At 47.7% G+C, this 12,750-nt stretch overlaps 1 protein-coding gene across 2 annotated transcripts; it reads right to left on the bottom strand.

Annotated features, from left to right (window-relative positions):
* Positions 1-3,394: 3,394 nt before the first annotated feature.
* Positions 3,395-5,994, bottom strand: UBB (ubiquitin B). 2 transcript variants are annotated; one of them, XM_030962477.1, is made up of 3 exons: positions 5,871-5,994; positions 4,714-5,142; positions 3,395-3,985 (listed from the first exon to the last, which is right to left on the bottom strand). In XM_030962477.1, exons 2-3 carry the CDS (start codon positions 5,134-5,136, stop codon positions 3,719-3,721), a joined length of 690 nt encoding a protein of 229 aa, XP_030818337.1. In that variant the 5' UTR covers positions 5,137-5,142; positions 5,871-5,994; the 3' UTR covers positions 3,395-3,718. The 2 variants fall into 2 exon arrangements, with proteins under 2 accessions (XP_030818337.1, XP_030818336.1); XM_030962476.1 differs by having other exon boundaries at positions 3,395-4,588; positions 4,861-5,142.
* Between the last annotated feature and the right edge of the window lie 6,756 nt (positions 5,995-12,750).

The following is a 12,750-nucleotide window of genomic DNA, read 5'->3' as shown; positions in this document are numbered from 1 at the left end:
ACAAACACACCAATCCATGGCACAGGGCCCTTCCCTCGTCGCGGTTTTGCAGAATATTTCAAGTTTATAGCTCAAGATTGCTGTGTTTTAAAATGAAGCAGGTCCAGTGACTGCACAAAGCTGTTTTGTTATCCATGATGGATTCTTAATGATTAATTCAGACCCAGAGAACAGCCTATAAAGAAGAGATAAGTGCAAGATCAGGTCTAATCTCTCCAATCCCAATGAATATAATCATTCATAATATATCGTATAATATATAATATATAATATATAATATATAATATATAATATATAATATATAATATATAATATATAATATATAATATATAATATATAATATATAATATATAACATGTTACATATTATATATATTGTATATTGTGTATTATATATTATATATTGTATATTGTGTATTTTGTATCATGTAAATATAATATAATATAATATAATATAATATAATATAATATAATATAATATAATATAATATAATATAATATAATATAATATAATATAATATAATATAATATAATATAATATAATATAATATATATAAAAACAGATTATCTATCTATATTATAATTATAGGTCAGTAATTCACAGCAGAAAAAGGAATGACTGGAACCTACTTAAGCAAAAGGAATCATGAGGATGATGATGATGGTGTTTGGAAAAGATGCAAACAAGAATATTTCCTGAAACACATTCTGAGTTCACCTAAGTTCCCATTTTTACCAAATACTGAAAAACATCATGGTCCTATGGTTGACACCATGTTTTCAGTATGCTGTAAATAGAAGTTCAAAGTCACTTGTAATTTCTGTTATGTAAAAGCCACACTGAAATGATGAATTTGAGCAGCTCCATTTCTTAGTTACAGATGGAAATCAGTACCTCAGCCAGTGCCCAATCTGAAACATAAATATTCCTAAATATAATCCCTTGTCAGAACTTGTCTGATAGCCCAGGGAACCCAATTAATCCACACAAGATTATTTCTGGAACTGCAAGTCCCACACCATAACATTTACAGCTCCAACCTATATTCTGTGAGGGACCCATCCAGCTCCCTCATCCCTAAAATGGAAATTTCTTTCTACTTGATGCATCCCTTTCTGTAGGATCAGAGCCTGCAGGAATGCTCTGCTGACAATCAGAGAGCAGCAGAGGAAAATCCAGATGGAAAAGAACCGGGTTGTGGAGGAACAGTGACATCCTGTGGCCACCGAGCAGCCGAATTCCTGCTGCTTTTCAAACAGCCAAATTGGGCAAAAATCTTAAAAAACACCCCTGGTTGCTGTGGGCAAGGCTGCAGAAATACTGAGGGATTTATTCCCAATATTCCCAATCCTATAGGATTATGTTGTGGGGCAGCTGAGAAAGGAGAAAACCCCAAATGTATCCAAGTCCAGCATAATGGGTTATTTAATTTCTCTTTTTATAGGTATAAGTAATTTTTTTAAAGCACAAAAGATAAAATCCCAAAATCTTGGCTGTTTTTCCTTTTTTGTCTTTTTGGGGTTTTAATTTTTTTAAAGGGAGAACAGACTAGAAATTAACTGAAGCAAAAAGAAAAAAAAAACTCAAAAGTCAGTCACAAAACTTAGATTACAGCAGGATTAAATGATGTTATCAGAATTTGTTGTAAATATGGAAGCATTAAGATTATTCTAATAGCATAGAGATTCTGGCTAAAACATATTGAATTATTATTTTAGTTAGGAATAGTTGTATCTAAGCAGACTTTTGAAGTACCACCATATTTTAGGAGTAGAAATAAAAAGAGTATTTTAATAATATCAATCATTTGTATTGCCTGACATCTTACTTTGTTTTATGCTAATAACTTTGGTGTAAACACTGCATGTCATACAAATTCATGTTCACATTTCCTTGTGATTCATATCCATTTCCTTAATTTACTTAAATTGCAAAGATTTTTTTCTCATTAATGAAGAAATCCTTGCAGTCATTTCCTGGAGCACCCCAGGTACCAGTGGAGGCCACAGTTCAACACCAGCTTGGCTCAGGACAAAAACCAGAGCAGAGGGACTTAGAGATGGGGCAGCTGAGAGGCATTTTAAAAACTCTTTATTTTTTAGTCTCATTTGAAGGGTGAGACAGTACAGATGTTACATGGTATACAAACCTTCTATCAAATTTTAAAATAGTTTTCTACAAATCGATTTCCCACAGAATGTCAGTTTATTCAGTGCCCACCCCAAACCCCAGCAGGAAGATCACTTTATCATCACTTTATTTATGTTTATTCAGTGCCTTATTCCTGTGGGGCTGCGAACTGCTCAGGGACTTCAGGCAGGGCTGAAAACACCCAGCTCAGGAATGGTTGGGGCTGGAAGGGACATTTGGAGGTCACCCTGAGGTGGTTGCCCCAAATTATTTCCTTTATGGCATTTTAGGCCCTCACAGGAAATGCCTGAACAGCCTCTCCGGGCACCCTGCCGGGGGGTTAAACTGCAAAAAGCAAAACAGCAATTGCAGGGAAATTCAAACTAAGGGAAAGCTCGTGCGGTAGGGACAGCAAATGTTTACAGAACTTTGTATTTCTACTAGCTCAGCAGGCACAAAAGCAAGCCCTGCTCCTAAAAAAACCAAAATCCGATCATGGATGTAAGCCTCAAACCCACACTGAACCTGCAGTGTGCAGTTTTCTATGAGAACAGCAACTTTTGGGTTTTATTTCCCATGAAGTGCAGCACTTAGCAGAGATGCTCAGTGATGGAATCCAGAAGGAACAAATCAACTTCCAGAGCAGCACTCCAGGGGTAGGAGTGGACCAAGGTGGTGCCTGACGGAGGCTTCAGAGCAGGGCAGCATGGGCTGGGCCCCATCTCAGGGTGAGCAGCTGCCAGAGCCCAGCAGGTGAGGACAGTGACAGCCACCCCCACAGCCTGGGCTGTTTTTGGGGAAGGGCAGGTGGCCATTGCATCCCTCTGAACACCCACCAACCACTGCAGCTGAACCAACCCAGACCATCCCCACTTGTCCAAGTTCCCTTAACCCACCCCATAAAAAGCAAACCCAAACCCAGCTAACGCAACTTTAATGGGAACTCCCCACCTTGTGTAGAACTCACCAAACCAGGCAGCTCTTACACTGCTCAGTCACCCACTGCCATTTCAGGTTTCACCTCCAAACTTACCACACAATTCCCACTGTGGCCAGCCCTCCCCCAGACCAACACCCCCATCCCCAGAGTCCCTTCAGAGCAGTGCCAGGCACTGGCACCCCTCACACCCACCCCAGGACCAGCAAACAACTCAAACCACAAACCCAAGACCTGCAGCAAAACCCACCCCATCATTTTGTGGGGTCCTTACATCCCACCTGAAAGCAGAGTGCTGCTAAACTCTAGGAAGAAAAAACAACATGGTATTATTAGCACTTCATTAAGATTTTAATCCAGATCCATTTTAACCACAAGGTTGGTCCTCATCATACATGCACAGAGGCTTGAACTGCCATGGTAAGAAGCCAAAGCATTTCACTTAATACATGTTTCACCTGCTTGAACTGAGACAGACTACAGGGTGTAATGTGCAACAGAAAACTTTATTAGCATTTCAACAGACAGTTGTTCAGCAGTTACTCAAGCTTGCATTAACCTTGCATTAACTTAATATTAAGACATTGAAGAACTACAGTGCAAACACAAGTGCCACTGGCAACCCTGGGGTCAAGCAAGATGCACAAGAACTTAACAGCCCCCCCTGAGGCGCAGCACCAGGTGCAGGGTGGATTCCTTCTGGATGTTGTAATCGGACAGAGTGCGCCCATCCTCCAGCTGCTTCCCAGCAAAGATCAGCCTCTGCTGGTCAGGAGGGATCCCTTCCTTATCCTGGATCTTGGCCTTCACATTCTCAATGGTGTCACTGGGTTCCACCTCCAGAGTGATGGTCTTGCCAGTCAGGGTCTTCACGAAGATCTGCATCCCACCCCTGAGGCGCAGCACCAGGTGCAGAGTCGACTCTTTCTGGATGTTGTAGTCAGACAGAGTGCGTCCGTCTTCCAGCTGCTTGCCAGCAAAGATCAGCCTCTGCTGGTCAGGGGGAATGCCCTCCTTGTCCTGGATCTTGGCCTTCACATTCTCAATGGTGTCACTGGGCTCAACCTCAAGGGTGATGGTCTTGCCAGTCAGGGTCTTCACGAAGATCTGCATCCCACCTCTGAGGCGCAGCACCAGGTGCAGGGTGGATTCCTTCTGGATGTTGTAGTCGGACAGGGTACGGCCATCTTCCAGCTGCTTGCCAGCAAAGATCAGCCTCTGCTGGTCAGGAGGGATCCCTTCCTTGTCCTGGATCTTGGCCTTCACATTCTCAATGGTGTCACTGGGCTCGACTTCCAGGGTGATGGTCTTGCCAGTCAGGGTCTTCACAAAGATCTGCATCCCACCTCTGAGGCGCAGCACCAGGTGCAGGGTGGATTCCTTCTGGATGTTGTAGTCGGACAGGGTGCGCCCATCTTCCAGCTGCTTGCCAGCAAAGATCAGCCTCTGCTGGTCAGGGGGAATGCCCTCCTTGTCCTGGATCTTGGCCTTCACATTCTCAATGGTGTCACTGGGCTCAACCTCAAGAGTGATGGTCTTAGCCAGTCAGGGTCTTCCCACCTCGAGGCATCCAGGTGCAGGGTGATCCACCCCGATGTTGTAGTCGGACAGGTGCGCCACCAGGTGCAGCAAAAAGACCCAAAAATTGACTCTTTCTGGATGTTATAATCGGACAGGGTGCGCCCGTCTTCCAGCTGCTTCCCCGCAAAGATCAGCCTCTGCTGGTCAGGAGGGATCCCTTCCTTATCCTGGATCTTGGCCTTCACATTCTCAATGGTGTCACTGGGTTCCACCTCCAGAGTGATGGTCTTGCCAGTCAGGGTCTTCACGAAGATCTGCATCCCACCTCTCAGGCGCAGCACCAGGTGCAGAGTTGACTCTTTCTGGATGTTGTAGTCGGACAGAGTGCGCCCGTCTTCCAGCTGCTTGCCAGCAAAGATCAGCCTCTGCTGATCTGGGGGAATGCCCTCCTTGTCCTGGATCTTGGCCTTCACGTTCTCAATGGTGTCACTGGGCTCAACCTCAAGGGTGATGGTCTTGCCAGTCAGGGTCTTCACAAAGATCTGCATGTTGACCTGCAAAACATACAGATGCTTCAGCTATAGCCACTTAATCAAATGAAACCTTCAGTAAATCCTAAGCAAAGGTATTAACGTTGCTATTTCCCATCAGTTAAAATTTCTTACCTTGGTTGTAAGAAACGTGAAATTAAAATATCGTTTTTCCGTTTGACTAACTAAACCTGGTTTGAGACAAAGTCCCCTGAGTTCATTAAATAGATTACTCTCATTACAGGACTCCCCAGGCCGCCTCTCCTTTATGCCCGCAATGCAGCAAAGCAGCACCGGAGCCCCCGGATCCCCCTAATCCGTGGCAGGGCAGCACCGCACCCCCATGGCCAGCCCGACGGCAGCGCTGCGGCAGCGGAGCCCCGACCGCCCGCACTGCGGCACCGAGGGAGGCCCCGGCCCGCCCCGCGGACCCGCCCTGCGGCAGCGCCGCCGCTCCCCCGCCCCGGTAGTGACTCACAGCCGCCTTCCGGCACAGACAGCCCGGCCTGCGCCATCTTCCCCGCAGCGCGGCCTCCTCCCCGGACAAGCCTCAGCCTGATCCCCGCCCCCCTCACGGCCGGCCCAGCTCGCACCGGCGCGGTTCAGAGCGCTACACAACGCTGCGCAACTCCGCCAGCGGCTCCCTCCGTTACCCCGCTGCAAACCGCCCGGCAGCGCCCGGCACGGTCCTGCCCAGAGCACCGGGCCCGCCTCCCCCTCCCCGCACCCCCAGTTCCCCTCAGCGCACTCACGTCTGCGGCCCTGAGCGATAAATCAGTAAAGCTTTTCCAGCGGTGCGAAATCTGGAATCTGCCGAGTGACGCACACCCGCCCTTATTTATAAGACTGCTGGCACGCAGGCCCCGCCCACCAAAACTAATGTGTCCCTCCGCCTCCCAAAGTAGTCCCCAGGAGAAGATCCCTGTTGTGGCACGCACTCGCCTTTTCCCCGCTCCAGTCCCTCTTCCGCAGGCAAAGGGGTCCCAGAGTTTCAGCGAGGGGGATCAGACCCTATAAAATCGGCAAATTTCTGAGGGCGCGGATGGATCTGGGACCGTTTTTCGCCCCGGCGCTGCGACCAGGCGTTGGTGGGAAGGCCGGGAAGTCAGGCGGTGATTGGTGGGGCGGGCCGCAGGGCGGACGCTGATTGGCTGCTCGGGGAGGGGCAGTTGGCAAGGGGCGGGGGCGGCGGGGGCGGCGGGGGCAGGGAAAGCTCTGGAAGGTTCGGCGCTGCTTGGCGCTGATTGGCCCGCGGTGAGGTCACGCTGTTGCTGAGGGGGAGCCGCCTAGCGGGGCAGATTTCAGCCGGGGGGGGGGGGGGAAACTGAGGCTGTGAGGGGACAGCGAGGGGGATTAGGATGGGGATTGGGATTAATGATGGTGATAGGAACAATATTGGGGTTTATTTAGCTCCTGCAGTGCTCAGGGAACAACCTGGCACAGACCTGGGGGAGAAGTGCCCTAAAAAAGAGGGGTTACCCTTGGTGCCAGTGTTTATGACCCACTGCAGCCTCTGGCCAGCCTTTTGCCTGGGATGGAGGAAAAAAATGGTTTTTTCTCCATGGAAAACCCCAGGACGGGTTGTAGGACTTGTGCTGGCCTATAAAGCTGTGAGGAAAAGCAGAACTGAGTTAGCAGGGTTGGGAAAAACAGCATAATCCAGGAGGATTATGACAAACAGGAGGCTCCTGGGTGTGACACGAGCTCTCCCCTCACGCGGCCCAGCTCCAGGGCTGCCCTGGAACGGGTTGGAGCTGGCTGACCAGGTAATGCTCTTGATGTGAGCCTGCAAAACAAGCCCTGGGATGAAATGCTGACATTTGAAATTCAAATGGCTGTTTACTCGCCTCCAGAAGAGGAAGCTTTGATCGGTTATGAAGCAGCCACCGTCTGTGAAGTGATGTGGAAACGTGCCTGGGGTTAATTAAACTTCATTATACCTTTCAGACTGGCTCTGAACTCATTTTGTATTGTATTGAAGATGGAGTGCACAAAATCCAAGATGGGTTTTGTGTTTTTTTAGCAGCTTTATCTGCTGCTCCTTCAGTGAGGCCAGATGACCTTGTTAAATCCTCCACTCACAAAGCATCAGCACGTGTCTGACTGCCCAGATTCACTACAGGGCTGCTGTGTTTCCCCCTAAAACCACCTCAAACTCAGACAAAAATACAAAACCACAAAAAAAAAAACACAAAAAACAAACCCCGACAACAAAATCCTTTTGCTTTCCTTTCTCCTAACAGGGTTTCTTGCACCTCCTGATTTACAGTAAAAAGGAAATAAATCATCCCACCAGTAATTACTCAAATGCAGAAACAGGAAGAGGGAAAAATGATAACTGGAAAGTCCAGACAGCTCCATAGCAATAACCAACCTTGGAAATATTATTTTGGCTACGTAAATTTAGGACAAAAGGCAGAGTTGGACAATGTCCTGAGGTTTGCTCTGTGCTGCCAGCTCTGCTCAGTGTTTCCAGCACAGGTTTTGGTTGCTGGTGCCAAGGTGGCTGAAGATTTGCTCCAAGGCTGGCCTGGGCTTGCTGCACATCCCAGGCACTTTTCCCAGAGGAAAGGCCACGAGTGACTAATATTTACAAATATGAGAGGCCACATCTGTAAAGCTGGAGATGAATGTAAAGCCTGGGCAGTGTTAAAGCACATCACCTATTTATCAAGGATTTTAGGGTGCATATTTCTCTTTTTAACATTCCTTTAGATGGAGAAGGAGGAATTTCTGTAATTTTTCTTTCCTTTATGTGTAAACCAGAAAGCACAGAAGCCCTCCCTTGTTTTTTTTTTCCTAAATATGGCTGTATCTATGGTGTGGCTGTACAAAGCACATGCATTTAACAAACATTCCACTCTGCCTCTGGTAGCACTTGGTGAATAAAAACAATTGAGCAGCTGACTCTGAACTGTATATAAATAAATGCAAAGCTGAAAACCCCAGAAATCTGTATCTTGTGACTGCTCTGAGCACAGGTGGCTGCAGCCTTTGCCAGGGCACGGGGCCTGCAGTTGGGAACAGACATTTCTTTTCAGAAGTGGGTCACTGGGCAGTGGTACAGAGCAACCTACTTTCAGGAGAGAAGAATCTGAGGTCAGGGAAATGTTTCCAAGGAATCTGTACATTCTGGAACACAAGCTGGGTCTGGTTTTTATGTAGGCTAATGTCTTAGCAATGAGGTATCACTTTTACATGAGGCAATCTGTTTATCTTTAGCTACCAGGTTTAGCTTGGGACAGCCAGCCAGGCCATCACAGGGTGTGTGGCAAGTCCAGTTACTGTTCTTTGTTCAGACAAAAATAGGGCTGCTTGCCACAGGGAAAAAAAATATTTATATACATGTACATATTCCTATCTCATAACATTATTCACACCTGCCTCTCACGGTATATGATGCAGTATAATTATATTTACAGCTGTGGAGATAAATATTGTCTCCCTGTAGCAGTGCAGGAAGGTCCCAGGCTTGGCTCAGGTTCCAGCCACGAGACAAACAGACCCGTGTCATGTCACTGCTTGTCCCCAAGCTGCCAGCCTGGAGGGTTACACAAACAGTGAGTCAGAATTCAAAGTACTGTGAGATTGACTGTGATATTCTGAGATTACCAAAAAAAGACAACTCCCTCGGTTTTGTTTTTATAGCTTTATGCTAAAAATAAATTCACCAAACAAAGTTTTTAAGAAGCCACCGACTTCAGGAGCTGAAAGAAGAAAAATAGATATTAAGAAAAACAAATAGATTGGGAGTAAAAAGGTGAAAATTAGTGATACTCCTCTGTCTCCCTGTCTGTCAAAAGTGTATTTTAGCTTTGTAGGACACATGGGATTCAGCTTTCAGATCTGTGCTGCCACCATAAACAGGCTTGGGCAGCTCTGGGTGACCCAGAGGGACATGTGACAGCTCTGCTGGCAGGAGACGTCCAAAGGGGATTTTGCAAAGGGCTGAAATCACAGGTTTGTGCCTGCGTGGTGTGCCAGTGAAAGCAACAGCTTTAACTAATAACTAGGTCTGTTCTACAGCTCCTTGTCTGCATCTGTGCCTCCTGCCCGGGAATGGTTTGGATCCCATCCAAGCTGCAGTGCAGGGAGGGAGCTGCTTTGTTCACCTCCTCTGCTGCCTCTGAGCATGTTCAGCTTTCTGGGGCGAGGTTTTCCAGCAAAACAGCAGAGAAGTTCCTTGGAAAACAGGCAGAGAGAAGGAGAAATGGCCGAAGAAACAGGCAGAAGAAACAGTTAAACCACTGTTAATCATTGTTAGTATGTTCAACAGAAGCTCTGTAACAGTGAACAAAAACAAACACTGCCAAGGCCGTTCTGAGGAGCCGGGGGTGTCACCTCCTGCATTTTGTTTTCAGATCCAGCTCGGATCCTTTGATGGTGAGGAAAATGTCTGGAATGTTTCCCCCTCCACCACAGGGAGACTAAAACCCAAGCACTGCCATTTTTCCCCCTGAACAAACCACGTACTTTGAACCACCTCCGTTTTTTAAAGCGTGCCGTCAGCTGTACAGAACTCCTAGTTCCCCGCTTATGAGATATAAAAAACATCCACAGTTCCTAATTCTCTTTCACCCACAAACATGTAGCTGCTTTCAGTGCTGCTTTGGGGATAAAAATGCTCTCGCAGGCAGAATTTCAATGCTGGCTGCGAGCCAGGGCTGCAGAGCTGAGTCATTGTTATACAAGCAGAGCTGAGATGGCACAGAAAAGCCCCTTTGTACTTTAGCACTGAACACGTCAGCCCCTGCTGGCCTTTCAGCATCACAAGACGCCTACACAGAACCAACTGTAATTTACTGGACCTTTCCTCTTGTCCACTCATTATCTGTGTGGATAATTTTTCCTTTTCCATTTTGCCTCTCAAGCTTAACAGCAAATGCATTTTTCATCAAGCTAAAGCCTGGCAAACATTGCATCAGCTCTGGAAGCAGTGAAATGAGAGCTGGTAACTCTGGGCACTGGGAAGGTGCTGCCCAGGTACACTGACAAATTTTGACTGAAATTTGACTGAAATTTAGGGCTTTCAGTTCAGAATATCTGTGACATTTATCATTATTCAGAGCTCCACTGTAAATCTCTGGAATTGATTATTTATGTGACACTCAGTTTTGTGCTCTGAGTCCTTCGTGATGAAATATGAAACGAATGAAAAAAGAGAAGCAATTTATTTACTATGGCATTTTGCACTTCCATTTTTGTCCTCCAGTTCTTTATTCTGAGATATCACAAGGGAACAGAATTTAGCTTCTCAAAACAGCTTCTGCATTTAAAATAAAGTGAACTAATTGTGCAGAGGCATGGAGAATGACAGATTTGCAGATATTACTTAGACAAACTCACTCCAGTTTCCTCCTGGAGCTGCTTTTTTGAGTGCTGGTCTTACAGAGGGTCATTTGTGTGAATCGACATAACAAGCCCCTGTAATGAGCTCCCCAAATTACCCTCTGGCTGTCAGTGTGCTGAGCTCAGTGGTTTTGGGACAGCACAGACCGTGAGTGGTGCAGGCCATGCCCGAGGGGAGATGAATCCCTGCTGCAGCCAGCACAGGCTCCGTTTCGGTGCCTTCCCAGTTTCACCTCAGTGACTTTTTCCTCCCAAAATACGAGGTGACTGACATGTAATCTGGTTTGAGCAAAGGTCTGGGAGGGGCTCAGATCAGGAGCTCCACGTGAATTTGTCACACAGGGTGTATCTAGTGAGTAACCAGAGCAGAGGATCACATAAGGGATAACAGGAAACTCTAACTCGGTGCTATCATCAAGAGCTGCTGAGCCACAGGATTCTTCAGCAAATCCTGGCATGTGCCATCTCAGGAGGCAGCCTGAACAGCAGAGTCACATGTTTTTAAAGCTCTTTTCCAGACAGAGTGCTGATGAATGTTTATTCATTACTGTCCTGGCTGCCACTGGACCCTTTGCCTCTCAAGACTCAGCTCACTTGTTTACATCTTTCCCCTTCTTGGAAAGAACAAGACATTAAGTTCTGTTGACTACAAATTCTTGATTATATGTCAAACAAAAGAAGTTTCCAGTCTTGCAACACTGGACACAATGGTTTGTCTTTGGAGTGATTATTATTTTCCCCAACTGAGTGTGACTTGGACATCTCCAAGTTTTGTACTTTTCCCAGCATTGATCGTTTTACTTGAGAAACACCACTGGATTTCAATATTCAATAATAACCTTTTGTAAGACATTTAGCACTAAAGGGGTGTTTTCACATTTTCCTGTTTTGTTGTTGTTGTTATTTGCTTGATTGTTTTGGTTTTGGGGTTTTTTGGTTTGGCTGGTTTTGGTTTTTTGGTGGTGGTTTGGTTTTTTTGGGGGTTTGGTTTTTTTTTTTTTTTTTTGCTTTTTAAGGTATGTACTCTCTTATTTTCAAGACTTTGGTAACAGAATTAGGGAAAAACTAAGTGGGAATCCTGTTAGAAGCCATTTCTCTGCAAAGCTGCCACAATGACTTCAAACCTCAGGAAGGCCTAAACACATCCTGTGCTGTCACAGCAATGCTGTGTCTAAATGAGGGCTGCTCATAGCACAGAAGTGAAACACCACAATTCCAGCAGTACCTTGGGTCTGCTGAGCACCTTCCATCCGTGAACATGTGTTCAGAATGAGAGGGGAAACCTCAGGCTCATGCCTGTGGATAACCAGAATGCCTGGCCTCAGTCCTGGAATCAGAAAATCATAAAATCCTTCAGGCTGGGAAAAACTTTGAAGATCATCAAGTGCAACTGTTAACCAGCACTGCCAAGGCCACCACTGAACCGTGTCCCCAAGGCCACCACTGTCCCCAAGTGCCACATCCAGCAGTTTCTGGAACACTTCCCTGGTCAGCTGTTCCAATGGCAGCAGAGCCAGGGCAGTGACTGTCCCTGTGCTGGGCACTGCTGAGGCCACACCTCGAACCCTGGGGTCAGTTTTGGGCCCAGCTCGAGGGACATTGAGGGGCTGGAGCATGGCCAGAGAAGGGAACGGAGCTGGGCAGAGGCTGGAGCCACAGGAAGGGCTGAGGGAGCTGGGAAAGGGGCTCAGCCTGGAGCAAAGGGAGCTCAGGGGGCACCTTGTCCCTCTCTACAGCCCCGTGACAGGAGGCTGTGGCGGGCTGGGATCGCCCTCTTCCCCAGGTAACAGGATGAGAAGACATGAACGCCAGGGGAGCTTTAGGGTGCATATGAGGAAAAGATTTCTTCACTGCTCGTTCCCCTCGTTGTACCCCAGCCCCTCCCGGTGCCGCTGTGTCCCAGCGCCGCCCGCTCCCGCTATGGCCCGGTTACACCGTGTCCCCGCAGCCCCTCCTGTTTCCCCTCCCGTGTCCCCTCTCCTGTCCCCTCAGCCCCTCCCGTGTCCCCTCAGCCCCTCTCGTGTCCCCTCCCTCCCGTTTCCTCTCAGCCCCTCCTGTTTCCCCTCCCGTGTCCCCTCCCCTGTCCCCTCAGCCTCCCCGTATCCCCTCAGCCCCTCCCGCGTCCCCTCAGCCCCTTCTGTTTCCCCTCCCGCGTCCCCTCAGCCCCTCCCGTGTCCCCCTCCGTGTCCCCTCAGCCCCCCCGTGCCCGCCGGTGCCGCCGTTCCGCCCCCCGGGCCGTGCGCGTCGCGGGGGCGCCCCCGGTGGCGCAGGCGGAGGCGGCGC

Source organism: Camarhynchus parvulus, chromosome 19 (genome assembly GCF_901933205.1).
Source record: "Camarhynchus parvulus chromosome 19, STF_HiC, whole genome shotgun sequence".
In the NCBI taxonomy this organism is placed as follows: Eukaryota; Metazoa; Chordata; class Aves; order Passeriformes; family Thraupidae; genus Camarhynchus; species Camarhynchus parvulus.
Note: the sequence above shows the minus strand (reverse complement) of the source record. Positions and strands in the feature narration are given on the sequence as shown.